This window comes from Aotus nancymaae, unplaced genomic scaffold, assembly GCF_030222135.1.
Source record: "Aotus nancymaae isolate 86718 unplaced genomic scaffold, 86718_ANA_hifiasm-v0.15.2.pri h1tg000046l, whole genome shotgun sequence".
NCBI classification, from domain to species: domain Eukaryota; kingdom Metazoa; phylum Chordata; class Mammalia; order Primates; family Aotidae; genus Aotus; species Aotus nancymaae.
In genome coordinates, this window is record NW_026988460.1 from 9469993 (window position 1) to 9483330 (window position 13338).

Consider the following 13338-nt stretch of genomic DNA (forward strand, 5'->3'; position numbering starts at 1 on the left):
CCATGTAAATTCCATTGTGTGGTTTTGCATATGTTTCCTAATCCTGAGTTCTAATTTGATTGAACTGTATGATATCAGTTCTTTTGCATTTTCTGGGGAATGTTTCACTTCCAATTATGTGGTTGATTTTAGAATAAGTGCCATGTGGCACTGAGAAGAATGAACATTCTGTTGACTTGGGGTGGAAAGCTCTGTAGATGTCTATTAGATCCACTTGATCCTGAGCTGAGTTCAAGTCCTGAATATCTTTGTTAATTTTCTGTCTCGTTGATCTGTCTAATATTTACAGTGGGGTGTTAAAGTCTCCCACTAGTATTGTGTGGGAGTCTAAGAACTTGTTAGACTCATAAAACGTAAGAACTTGTTTTATGAATATGGATGCTTCTGTATGAGGTGCATATATATTTAGAATAGTTCACTCTTCTTGTTGAATTGTTCCCTTTATTCCTTCTCTTTTTTGATCTTGGTTGGTTTAAAGTCTGTTTTATCAGAGACTAGGATTGCAACCCCTGCTTTGTTTTGCTTTCCATTTGCTTGGTAAATTTTCCTCCTTCTCTTTATTTTGAGCCTATGTGTGTCTTTGCATGTGAGATGGGTATCCTGAATACAGAACATGGATGAGTCTTGACTCCTTATCCAATTTGCCAAACTGTGTCTTTTAATTGGGGCATTTAGCCCAATTACATTTAAGGTTAGTAGTGTTATGTGTGGATCTGATCCTGTCATCATGATGTTATTTGGTTATTTGCACACTAGTTGATGCAGTTTCTTCGGTGTGTCATTGGTTTTTATATTTTGGTATGTTTTTGCATGGTTGATACTGGTTTTTCCTTTCCATATTTAGTGCTTTTTTCAGGAGGTTCCTCTCTGAATAGATTTTTCTAGTTAGCAACTCCAGTAACCTTTTATCAAGGTTCTTAGCTTCCTTGCATTGGGTTAGAACATGCTGCTTTAGCGCAGCATAGTTTTTTATTACCCATCCTCTGAAGCCTACTTCTGTCAGTTCGTCGGCCTCATCCTCTGTCCAGTTCTGCGCCCTTCTGGAGAGATGTTGTGATCATTTGGAGGAGAGGCCTTTTGAGTCTTCAGCATTTTTTTTGTTGATTCTTTTTCATCTTCGTTGCTTGCTTGTCCTCTCTTGGTATTTGCGTGTGAACCACCTCTATGCAAAGATATTGGTTTCAGCCTTGGTACTTAATTTATTCTCTCTCTTCCTTCCTATATATATAAAGGTTTGCAGAAAGGCAGCATATGTATTATAACCAGTTCTCATTGAGACATGGGATTAATTATACACATCTAAAGGCTACACTTTGCAATACAGATCTCCAGCCTCAGGTTAGGTCAGGTTATTTATTCAGAACAGTTGCTGATCTGCCAACTGTTCAGATAGGCCTAAATTCTGCCTCTTTTGTTACTGCTGCCTGATTATCCGGGGTCTTCCAAGTGACCTCTGGGCTACAGCCCAGAAGGGAATCAGAGACACGTGGCTTGTTGGTAACATGACAGGGACATTTAGGCTCTGACCCCAGAAGCCCTAAGCAACCTTTTCATGTGGCCTAGTCTTACAGTTCCCACAGGATACAAGAGCTGACACTGAAATGAACCTCTGGCTGTCTGAGTGGACTGAGCAAGTGACACAGATGTTCTGCCAATTTCCCTCAACAAGTAGCAGGGATAAGGGACAATAACCTTTGCTCGGAAGAGGCCCCAGGAGCAAGGAAGGCTGGGAGTAACTGCTGCTAGTTGGCCCTGACTGCTGGTTGGCCCTGACTGCTGCCAAAGGCAGGCACGGAGAGATAGAGCAGGGAGTAGAAGTCACAGGTATCTGCTAAATTTCTAGAAGGCCGTATCAGTAAGCTCGTGCTTCTTACCTTCTGTTGAGACACCTTCTCCTTATTACTACGCAGAAGACCAGAAGCTTTAACCTAAACGCAAGTTAAATTTCTAATTGAATATACATGGCGAACAATGAGAAGTGAAACTTTCTCCTTCTCTTCTCTCCTGTCCCGTTTCTTATGTAGGGATGCAATAAGTGCTGGGAACTGCCACTCTGAACCATTAGACCTATGGTGCTTCGTGTTATGTTAGTACTTCCCATACATGCTTTATCTCTTCAGTCCTCACAGCAATGCTATTAGGTAGGTTGAAATGCCCCCAAGGAGTTTCCTGTGGATTTGTAACCTGCAGGCGGCTATAGACCATAACACTATTGTTATGAAAAATGAAATGGAACTTGGATATGAAACCATTTTTAGAATTTATACCATGTCTAACAAAGGTAGTGGGGACCGTTCATGACTGTAGGCAAAGTTAGGGACAGAGCACTGCAGGAGAAACCACAGTAGCATGAAAAATAGGATATATTGATAACTAGGAGGGAAAGGGGGGAAATGATATTGAGAATACAGTGGAAGGGTTTTTTCTTGGCACCAAATAAGAGCTGCCTTTTTTTTCCCCTCCAGAAATAGTGGCAAATGAATGAGGGAGGGGAGAAGTTGAAGATGCAAAGATTATAAGACAGTCATAGTAAAAGTTCTCTTTCTAACAAATTAGGGAAGAAGGCAATTTGTTAAGCAGAGAGGCAGGAGAAATGGGAGTTGGGGACATTAAAACATCAACCATGAGAAATGTGATTAGTGATAAGCCAGAAATGAATGAAATCAATTTGATTAATATTATTAGTAACACTCTTTGAGCACATACTGTCAGGCTGTACACACTAATCACTTTATGCACTTTACCTCATTTAATTCTCCTAAAGAGAAAGAAAATATTGTTATCCCCATTTTTTAGATAAGATGAATTAGGCTCAATGTTTTGTTCAAGGTTGTGCAAATAATAATTGATGAAACTGAGCCACAAACACAGGTCTCCAAAGAGAGAATCATTTTGTCATAGTGTCTTCAGGGAAACTGGGATATTACTCAGCTGAACAGGGTAAGACAACAATGGCTGCTCACATGGATTAGGGAGTAGCAGACTGGATACTGCCAATGAAGGAGACGAGTGGTTTTAGGGTGATAGATTTCTCAGGCAAGGTAATTAAACAGGTGAAGAAAACAGAGGAAAAGATTGGGACACAAAGATGTGAAGATGCTTTTTAGCTTCTTCTAAGAGTTCAAGTGCTATGGGAGTAGAAATGACAGGACTTCTTAAAGCAGAATCTAGCTGACCTATGATGGGAACACAATGTGAGGGAGAAATAAGGGATTGTTTTCTTAGACACGGAGAATTTGGAGCTGTCTGTTACTGCAGCACAACATAGCATGACCCTGCTGAGGCAATAGTTGTCAGATTTGGATGTGTGACAGAATTATCTAGGCTTCCTGTTCAGAGGTAATGGTCCTTGCTCCATCTCCAAATTTTCTTATTTGGAACTTGGACTGAGGCTGGAATGTGACTTTTTTCTTTCTTTCTTTTTTTTTTTTTTTGAGACAGAGTCTTTCTCTGTTGCCCTGGCTGGAGGGCAGTGACCTGATAATCAGCTCACTGCAACCTTCACCTCCCAGGTTCAAGCAATTCTCTGCTTCAGCTGCCTAAGTAGCAGGGATGGGAGCTTGCCACTATGCCCAACTGATTTTTGTATTTTTAGTAGAGATAGGGTTTCACCATCTTTGTCAGGCTGATCTTGAACTACCAACCTTGTGATCCACCCGCCTCAGCCTCCCAAAGTGCTGGGATTACAGGTGTGAGCCACTGCACCCAGCCGACATTTTTAATAAGTTCCTTAGACATACCATACCTACCACATGTCGAGGACTAGTGAGGCCCCCTTGATTAATTTGAGGCACCCAAGGTACGTTTGTGAGACTGGAAATAAGGCATAATGCAACTATGACTTGTCAGAAAATTAGTAGCTTTTTTTCTGGCGTGAAGCACCCTATGCAGGGTACAAATCTTGGCAAGATTTCAGCTGCTATGGGCTCTCATGCAGGGCACAAAGACCCTGTTTCAAGAGGTTATAAAGTGTATTCTTTCATCTAAGAAGGTAAATGTTTCAAAAATTGTCAGCATGTGCAGTATTCTAATATTGTATTAAATGGACAGCTGACTAACATGACCTGAGAAGTTAATTCATGTCAAAGTTTTATCGTGTCTAGAATTATAGTGAGATTCTTGACTAACAATGCAAGGTAATATTGGTTGGCAAATCTTTCCATTATTGGTGTAGGAATAAGAGGCTGATTCTGTCTATAATCAAAATAACTATGTTTTATTTTACTGTAATTTAAAGTGGGTTTCTATAATTCAAAATTTTCAGCATTTTATATGAAATTTACATTAAAAATACTAATGTGAGTCTCCTTTCCTCCTCATAAGGATGACACTATTTAAATTATTTCAACTAAATGCTAATCACTGTGAATATATTTTAAATTTTATGGCACTCGAAAAACACTTTAATAGTTTTGTCAACAATACATAGGTACAGGGTAAAAGGTATAATTTATAAAGAAGCAATTTTCTCATAGTAAACCTAATCACAAATTGTTAAAAAAAAAAAAAAACCAAATGATAAAAAGCAATGTGAAATGATTTGCAAAAAGAAGTACTAGACTGCCATCTACTGTTCAAATAAGTCATGATTTAATTGCTATCAGATCTTAAATGTGCATTCTACTTGGGAGTGGAAGGGTGGAGAAAAGAGAAACTTGTGAAAAATTGAGATTATCACACTCCATCTCAGGTATTCTGGTTCTGTGGAATGTGGATGGAATTCAGGAATCTGCCTTTGTAAGAAGCACTCCAATTGAGCCTATATAGATGGTTCTCTAAACATACCTTAAGACCTACTCAAATGTATCTTGGCTATTGTAAGGTATGATGCATTCTTTAAACATGCCAGACAACACACGGTTCCATCACTGACCCATGCAAACAGATGGTTAAATTTCATAATAATTTTTTTAAATGTGATTTTGTGTATGGCTATGTAGACATTTGTGTATGCTTGAATAATTCTTTATCTCCAAGTTTCAACTGTGGCATTCTCTAATCAAATTTGCATTGCATAAAGTTGTTTTTTCACTCTTACTCAGATTGTTTTCAATGAGGAATGTACATTTTTAAAAGGATTGGTTTTCTATCGTTTCTGTTGTTTTCCTTCTCACCATGTACTCACTTTTTTTCTGATAGGATAATTATTGATGGAGCTAATTTGACCATATCTAATATAAGTTTAGAGGACCAAGGTATTTACTGCTGTTCAGCTCACACTGATCTGGATAGTGCTGCCGACATAACTCAAGTAACTGTCCTTGGTAAGTGCACCAACCAATGAAAAATCTGTTCTTTTTTTCATTTCTGATTAAATTATGTTGTTCCTGTCCAATAAAGCTAATGATTCTTTCAGCCCCTGCACATATATTGTTAGTTTGAAATTTTTGCTTAAAAAGCAACCCAATTTCAAATCCTTTCTCCTTTTTTATATAAAAGAAATTAATTAATGCTTAATTTCTTTTCCCTATATGTGTTAATTTGCCAATAGCAGTGGGAGGTAAGTGATGCTATCAGCAGAAAGAAAAATAAAGCATGTTTGAGTTCCTAACACTCTTGAGCTACTGTTTCCTGGTGTGCAAAGAAATAGGGCTGAGGAATGGAGGTGGGCTAGACTGGAGGATCTGGGTAGGGTCGAGGGGTGGATGCACAGTGGTCATCTCTAAACCAAAGGCACAGACTGAGCTCTCAGGGTTCCAGGAAAGATGGGGAGGAACTTCCAGCCTTCTGCGAAGGAATGTCTTTGATTTTTTTTGTTGTTGCTGTTAGTGAAAGTACAAATTAGGAAACAGTGTGCCTACTTTACTAGTGTAATCAATGCAATTATCTCTGAAATCACCAATGTTTAAAGCTTTTAGACCATCTGCTGGATGTTTTCCAAAAGTTCCCTTCCAGATTCACTCTCTACCAGCAATTTGACCCAGAAAGTTTGCCTGTAAGGACAACATCAACAAACCACTTGCCTTCCAGCTATGATTTAGTTCAGCAAATGGAGGGCCCTTTGGGGTGCTGTATTGATTCTCCCTACTCTGTCCCTGTGGACTGGCTGTGTCCCACTGCCAAAGTCATGGCTTCTGCAGACAGGCTCTCTTCACACCATTCCTTCTGATGGGGTTCTAGCAGCTGCTTCCCACCACCAATATTTCAAGTCTCTCACACCCAACCTATCAATCATCCTGCCACATCTTTTTAAAGATGTTTTATTAAAACTTTTTTGAACTATTCTAATTTTGTGTGAGTTATTCACTAATTTTCTGTTGGGACCCTAACAGCTACAGACATTTATTCTGTTTCAGTGGGCACCATTTAGTCTTCCCTTTAGTTTGCAGATATTCCTTAAAAGTGTTGGTTTTGCCTACCCTTCTTTATTATATGTCTGCATTAATCACTATTATTAACAGATCTTTGTATCTTTAGCACTCCAGCTGTTGGGCCCACTGTTAGGTTGCGAACGAGGGAGGTGGTGGTATAGACTGAGGGAGAAAATTCAGTCTCTTCCAAGATAGGCAGATACAAAATGGGTCAACAGGCTGGATCTCTTCAAGTGAAGCGAATGGCCACCCTGTCTCAGGTGAAACAAATGGCCATCAGGTGGGGTTCTAAAAATAAAAGAACAGTTCCCACTTGTAGAAGGTATGGATTTGTAGAGTTGTAGACTTGGCTCAGTAGAATTATGCCTTTAGGCAAAATGTTTGGCCATGTATACTTGAGCATTTTCAGGTCTCTGCAAGCAGAAACATTTAATCCTCTGTGATGGTTCCAACAATAATTCATCAGAAAAGATAGTTGAGCTTCAGATAAACTGGAATTCATCCCAGGCCCAGTGAGTAGAGGGGTAAGTGTCAGCCTCCATGCAATTTGGTCCTAAGCATTTTGAGCAATGGGCGCCACTAAAGGGACTTGGTCCCCTTCTGTTTGACGTTCACCTTCTCAATTTCCTTATAAAATTTAAAATTTCATTCTTGTGATTAGGCTGCTATTCTTTTAAAACTATTCAATTTTTTTAAGTCTACATACATTTTACCTCCAATTATATGTACTATTTATGTATGCAATAATCTACCAATGTTTTTAGAATAAAAATAAAATTTGAAGAATATTCTATTTAAAATTTATATTCTTTTTTTTAGACAAACTTCTGATTTACCCAAGCATCTCTCAACAATTGACAATAATAAATGATTCTATAGACACATGTGAGGTTTCTAAAAGACTGTTTTCCCCCCTGGAAAACAATTTTTAAAAGCATATACTTGACCCACTTCAATCAAAAGTTATTTTCAAAAGCCTAGACATAAACATGGTTTCAGGATATCATTTTTTAAAAGGCTAAGTTGCACATTTATCAATTCCAGCTCCATATGATTTTCAGAGGAGCCAAATTTTAATGTCACATGCAACATGCAGCCTTAGTTTATTTCAGGAAACTTCAGAAATTAGCGGACTCAGTAAACGCTGAAGAGAAACCAAAGTTCTCTGAGCTCAGAGATTCTGAAGGCTGTTGAAGAAATAACTTTTTATTTAAGGCTTTAATGTTTGGACACAGTCATGAACCACATTTTTAAAAGCATGTTCCGTTCTGAATTGGAAACAATGCTTTTGGTCAATGTAAATTTCTAACAATTAGCAAATAAATATTCAGGAGGAGTCATAGATGATGCTTTCCACTTGGAGAAGAAAGGGCCCATTGAAAGGCTACATTAGATAATACCTTCCTTTTCTCTTCTGAAAAAAAGATAAACATCCTTCAATACTTGAGAGAATTCAAACCAAATTTCAAGAGTAAGGGCCGTTAGAGATAAGATTTTTTTTACTGTTGTTTCATATTCAAAGTACCAGAACATTTCATTTTCTTTAGTGCTCTAAAATTTGTGATCACTTACTGATTTAATTTTCCAGTTTCTGTCACAACATTTAGCAATGCCAAATCTCCCTCTCCCAATATAAACTGCCTTCCTACTCCTTTTGAGAACTCCAGGTCAAGGGTGTATCAAAGTTGCTATAATGAAAACTCATCGTTATCAATAAGGACAAAAATCTAACACAGTTGCAAAAAAGAAAGGCAGAGCTCATGTTCGCTCTCTTTTTCTATAACCACAGGACCTAATTTTTACTGCTTTAATATAATAATTATATGCATGATTGAAGTAATATCTTTTTCACTGATTTATTTAGTTATAAAACATTATATGCGAGGCACTGTGGGCAATGCAAAGCTTAATAAAATATGACCCCTACTCTTAGGGAATGAATCAGGCATATAAATAAATATGAGCTGGACAAATAGAAATGATTCATTTGAGATGCATCATGTTTCTTAACTTGAGAATGCCTAATCATCATCCAAGGAACTTGTTTGCAAATGCATAGTCCTGGGCCCACCTTCCTCAGTAAGCCAGAAATAGGGCCTAGTAATCTTCACTGTTATTAGCTACTCCTAAAAGAATTCTGATGTCCCTGGTCAAGGATAACGCCTTGAAACTGTAATCAGAGAAGAGGGAGGTAATATGGTCCCTTGGGGAATAGCTGTGAAGATGCTGCATTTTTTAAAAAAACCTGAGACTCCAGAGGCTGATGAGATTGAACGTGGTGGAGACATGGACCCAGAAAAGAAGAACTGTCATCGAACCAAACTGGGGCCCACCAGCCCAGTGCAGTAAGACTAGGTATCCATACTGAGGTTTGCAGTGTGAGAAAGGAAGATGTTTATCTGCAAGGCACCAAACAAGAATTGGTTAGCTCACCCTTAAGTCCTGACCTCCCCAGTGGCTTGCAGGTGAGGGTAATTAAAAGCAGGAGTAAATTTCAGGAAAGCAAATTCTACGGGCAAAATTATAAATTAATACATTGAGGCTAAACATTGGTTTATGCCTTAAAGGGTGAGATAACTTGAAGTGGGGATGGGACACAGCTTATAGTTTATAGGTCGATTCAAAGATTTCCTTATTTGCAATTGGTTAAGGAAGAGAAGCTTTGTTTGAAACTTGGGGGTCAGCCAAAACGTATGTTAACTCTGGCTAACTGATGTGGCTCCCTTTAGGCCCCTCAGGAAGAAATTTACAAAAAATGATTCTCAGAGCTCAGGCTTCAGTTTCCCTTTATCTGAGGTCTCAGTGCCAGCAAATTTATTTAGTGGCAGTCTGGATTCCAGAAAACCAAGTATATTAAGATGTTATCTTCAGTTTCTATAGGAGAACCAAACATCCCTGTAATTCTAGCTTCCTTGGCTATTGTTTAAAGCTACTGTTACCTTTATTCTTATGAAGGTTGTTTATTTACTTCTTTTTTTTAATTATTATTATACTTTAAGTTCTGGGGTACATGTGCAGAATGTGCAGATTAGTTACATAGGTATACACATGTCATGGGTTGCTTCACCCATCAGCCGGTCATCCACATTAGGTATGTCTCCTAATGCTATCCCTCCCCTAGCTCCCCACCCCGCAACAGGCGCCAGTGTGTGATGTTCCCCTTCCTGTGTCCATGTGTTCTCCATTGTTTATTTACTTCTTAGGGCCAGCTAGGTGCCTGAATTACCCTTGAAGAAACTCCACCTTTCACTTCCATATGTGAGGGGCTCCCCAGGTCCCTAAGAGGGTGGTACCTGCTCTGTTTCAGAGTAGCTGGCAATGTGTCTGAAGAAGGGAATCAGGTAAACAAAGGCAAATATCTACATTTTCCCTTCCTTTATTAATTAGATGTTCCGGATCCACCAGAAAACCTTCACTTGTCTGAAAGAAAGAACAGGAGTGTTCGGCTGACCTGGGAAGCTGGAGATGACCACAATAGCAATATTAGCGGTAGGAAGACGGGATAACTGTTTTCCTTACTCTGGATAGCCAAAATTAGTAGTGAAGCCATTTTTAAACTATGCTTAGTGGATTATTCTTCTTATAACATCCTTTTGATCTTTTAATATTGGGTATAAATTTTGGTATAGCTTATCCACACTCCGTATATTCTAATGTTTTTTCCCTGTTTGCACTGCCAGAGTATATTGTTGAATTTGAAGGAAACAAAGAAGAGCCTGGAAGGTGGGAGGAACTGACTACAGTCCAAGGAAAGAAAACCACAGTCATCTTACCTTTGGCTCCATTTGTGAGATACCAGTTCAGGGTCATAGCCGTAAATGAAGTAGGGAGAAGTCAGCCTAGCCAGCCATCAGACCATCATGAAACACCACCAGCAGGTATGAACGTTCTCACGTCAGGTTTCTAACAAAATATTTTCATTTGTCTCCATCTTTGAACATCTAACAAAAAAGATTGATAGAGTAATATAAGATTTTAGATTTCTCCAAATAGCTTTAACAGTTCTACAAACAGCACACAAAATATTCAAAGTACATCAGTCTCAGAAGCATTATGTAAGAGTTTGATATAAGCAGGAAATTAAGGAAGTGACATATGAAAAAAATTACTTTCAGTAATTTCTGATGTCTAAATATGAAGTTTAACCAGATACTGTCAAGTTAGTTGTAAATTGAATTTCAATATATATGCATCTAACATTATTAATTTTTTATGCATTCATGTCTTTTCTTTTGTTTCAACATCAATCTAAATTTCCAAGATGCTTTTTAAAAAATCTCAAGAATGACAGTGCTAAAATTTGTGTTACTGAATTGTTATTGATCATCAATGTTGTCATAGCATGATATTTCACTTTTCCTTGGCTGAAATAAATACTCTAGGATATAATTTCCTTTTTGGACTGACTGAGAAAAAGCAAGTCAAGGTATAACTGAATCAGATAGAAATTAACACTTGTGTCATTTTAGTATATGTTTTTGCACTAAACTCCAAACTTAGCTATTTCTAATAAAATAAATTCATCTAAAAATATTCATGGCTACATTACAGGTTTTGTTCAATTTGATGTTCTTAAAATTTGGCTATTAATATTAATACATAGTGTTTATTTTATTCTTGTAAAGGCAAATATTCACAACATATGTTTCTATTGACAATTCTAATAGAAAAAGTAAAGCAGGTTTAAATGAAAATATATTTTTTAAAGGAGTTTTAGAATTTTAAAAACCAGTTTTAAAAGTTTTGAAAGCAGGTTTAAAATTAAGACATATATAGTAAACCATCTACTCTCCATTGAATAATAGTTATTTCACTCCAAGAAGACTTTTTTACTCCTTTAAATAAAATATATATTTAAAAGCTGCCTTAAATCTCTTTAGGAACTGGACTACATAGGAATTAATAAGTATAATCAAAATTATTTAATTGTCTGCGGGGTTTTTTTTTTGTGGGGGGAAGTTGTGATATGATGACTTACCTGTGGATTACCATAAAATAGGAAAAATGATGTTAATGTTTTACATTTTTCAGCTCCAGATAGGAATCCAGAAAACATAAGGGTTCAAGCCTCTCAACCCAAGGAAATGATTATAAAGTGGGAGGTGTGTATTCTAGTCTTTAATATGTTATGTATTTCTTTGTGCTCTTTTTAATTCTGCTTAGATCTGCATGCTAAGTACAATGATAGCACAGTTTTTATAAGAACATAGATAAGATTTGGAAATGAAATGAATTTATGAGTCATCATCATTGTAAATTTTAAGGATCATTTTGTGATTAGAATCACCTTATGAAACCAAGTTTAACACTGGTCAACAATTTAGGAAAGATTATGCAGATTGATTTAGTTGTAATACATTACCAAAAGTTTCAAATTATTAATGGTTTAATTAACAGTATTCTAGATTCTCTTCCATTCAAAAAATACTAAAATCTTTTATTAATTTAATATAATCCATTAGATATTATGCATATCAAACTGATGGCCCCACCCAAATAATATTCACCACTTATTAAACACCAATAGACACTTTGTATTCTCCTTTCTAAGAATTCTGAGGATAATCTTGTGAAGACAGCATCATGAGTGCCTTATTCCAGATCTGGAGATGGCATCTAGGATAATGAATGTCTTGCCTATCACCATAAAACCAGAAATTCACAAAGCTAGAATTTCTACATGAGGATCTTTGGACTCCAAACCTGAATTTTTCCTCCTTTACATATCTCTGTTAAATGTTATTAAATAGACTTCACCATTTGAATTTTGCATAAAAACATACATCTACGCAGATAAGTTTAATTATTCTAGGGTCATTTCCAAATTTCTACTGTAACAGTGGGGAATTTTATTTTCCCTCTACTACTTGGATATATTTCACGACAAGTATATTGGCCTACCTAAAAGGAAATTACCATTCAACCCTTCTGATGAGTAATAGGCCTCTAACATTGAATTTATAAAACTTTGTGTAAATATAGAACATTTTTAATGTATGCTGAAATAGACTAATTTATTTCCACAACTCATTCTTTGAAGAATTTTACAATGCACCAAGTTTAGTTTGTTTTTATCCTTATATGTTGGTCTTTGTTACTCATTACACAATCACATGGCCCATACCTGCAAAATATTTAGTTAATAATTTTTAGATCAAAATTAGCTCTTTATTTCCACTTCAGTGAAATTAAGTCTTATGAATTTAAGATATGGAAATTTAAAAAATAAATTGGTAATACATAGAAATGAAATATATTCAAGAATATTATTTCTTTCCTTGAATTTGTGGCCATAAATAGTTACTATATATTGCCTTGATAATTACTTAATTTATAGTCTAAAAAGATGTTAGTCTTTTAGAGTATATTTGTCTTATCCTCCCTTAAGTGCCATAGAAATTTTCATAAGATAGATAATATAGTTGGTTAGATATCAATAATACTATGTATTTGCAGGTCAGTTCCTCAGAGAAACATCATGTTCCAGTAGCATTAGCTCATTAATCCTCACTACTCCTTTGGGAGGGCTGTAGTCCCTTGATGGTGTCAGTCTTATATGTCATACAGAGAATCTCAGGGAATCTCAGAGTTTAATGATCTCACCCAGATGCCATATGCTGAGTCATATGGAAAAAAGGCCAGAAATATTCAGTTTTTTTGACTGCTCCTCTCACTCATAAGTCATTTTTTCCCCTCGAAGATACACAAGATTGATTACTAATGCTGTCTTCTTGTAAGAATGGGACTATACTAAGAAAGCAATTTATAATTTGTCATTGAGGAGCAAATGACATGTAATTTAGTAATTAATTGACTGAAGGAAGAAAGTAGTCACAGGATTTGGATCTAGGCTGACATTTACATTCCCAGTATGTCCCATGGTGTCTCCTATTATCTTGATATATCAGAGATCTAATCACTACTGACACAGTCACTGAAGTTTAAGAACATTCATTCATTGAGTATTGTTCTATATGGATGGATCATCCTATGGAAAGGAGTTAGTCTCCAGGTGTTTCCCAGGTTG

At 36.7% G+C, this 13338-nt stretch overlaps 1 protein-coding gene across 9 annotated transcripts in view; it reads left to right on the forward strand.

The window, feature by feature from the left end:
* LOC105734295 (neural cell adhesion molecule L1-like protein) overlaps window positions 1–13338 on the forward strand; it is a 204659-nt gene that overhangs the window by 168455 nt on the left and 22866 nt on the right. For all 9 annotated transcript variants that reach the window (XM_064361927.1, XM_064361918.1, XM_064361922.1 and 6 more), the window contains 4 exons: window positions 5140–5264; window positions 9699–9800; window positions 9992–10189; window positions 11343–11413. In XM_064361927.1, the coding sequence (XP_064217997.1) occupies window positions 5140–5264; window positions 9699–9800; window positions 9992–10189; window positions 11343–11413 (496 nt within the window). The remainder of the gene's footprint in view (window positions 1–5139; window positions 5265–9698; window positions 9801–9991; window positions 10190–11342; window positions 11414–13338) is intronic.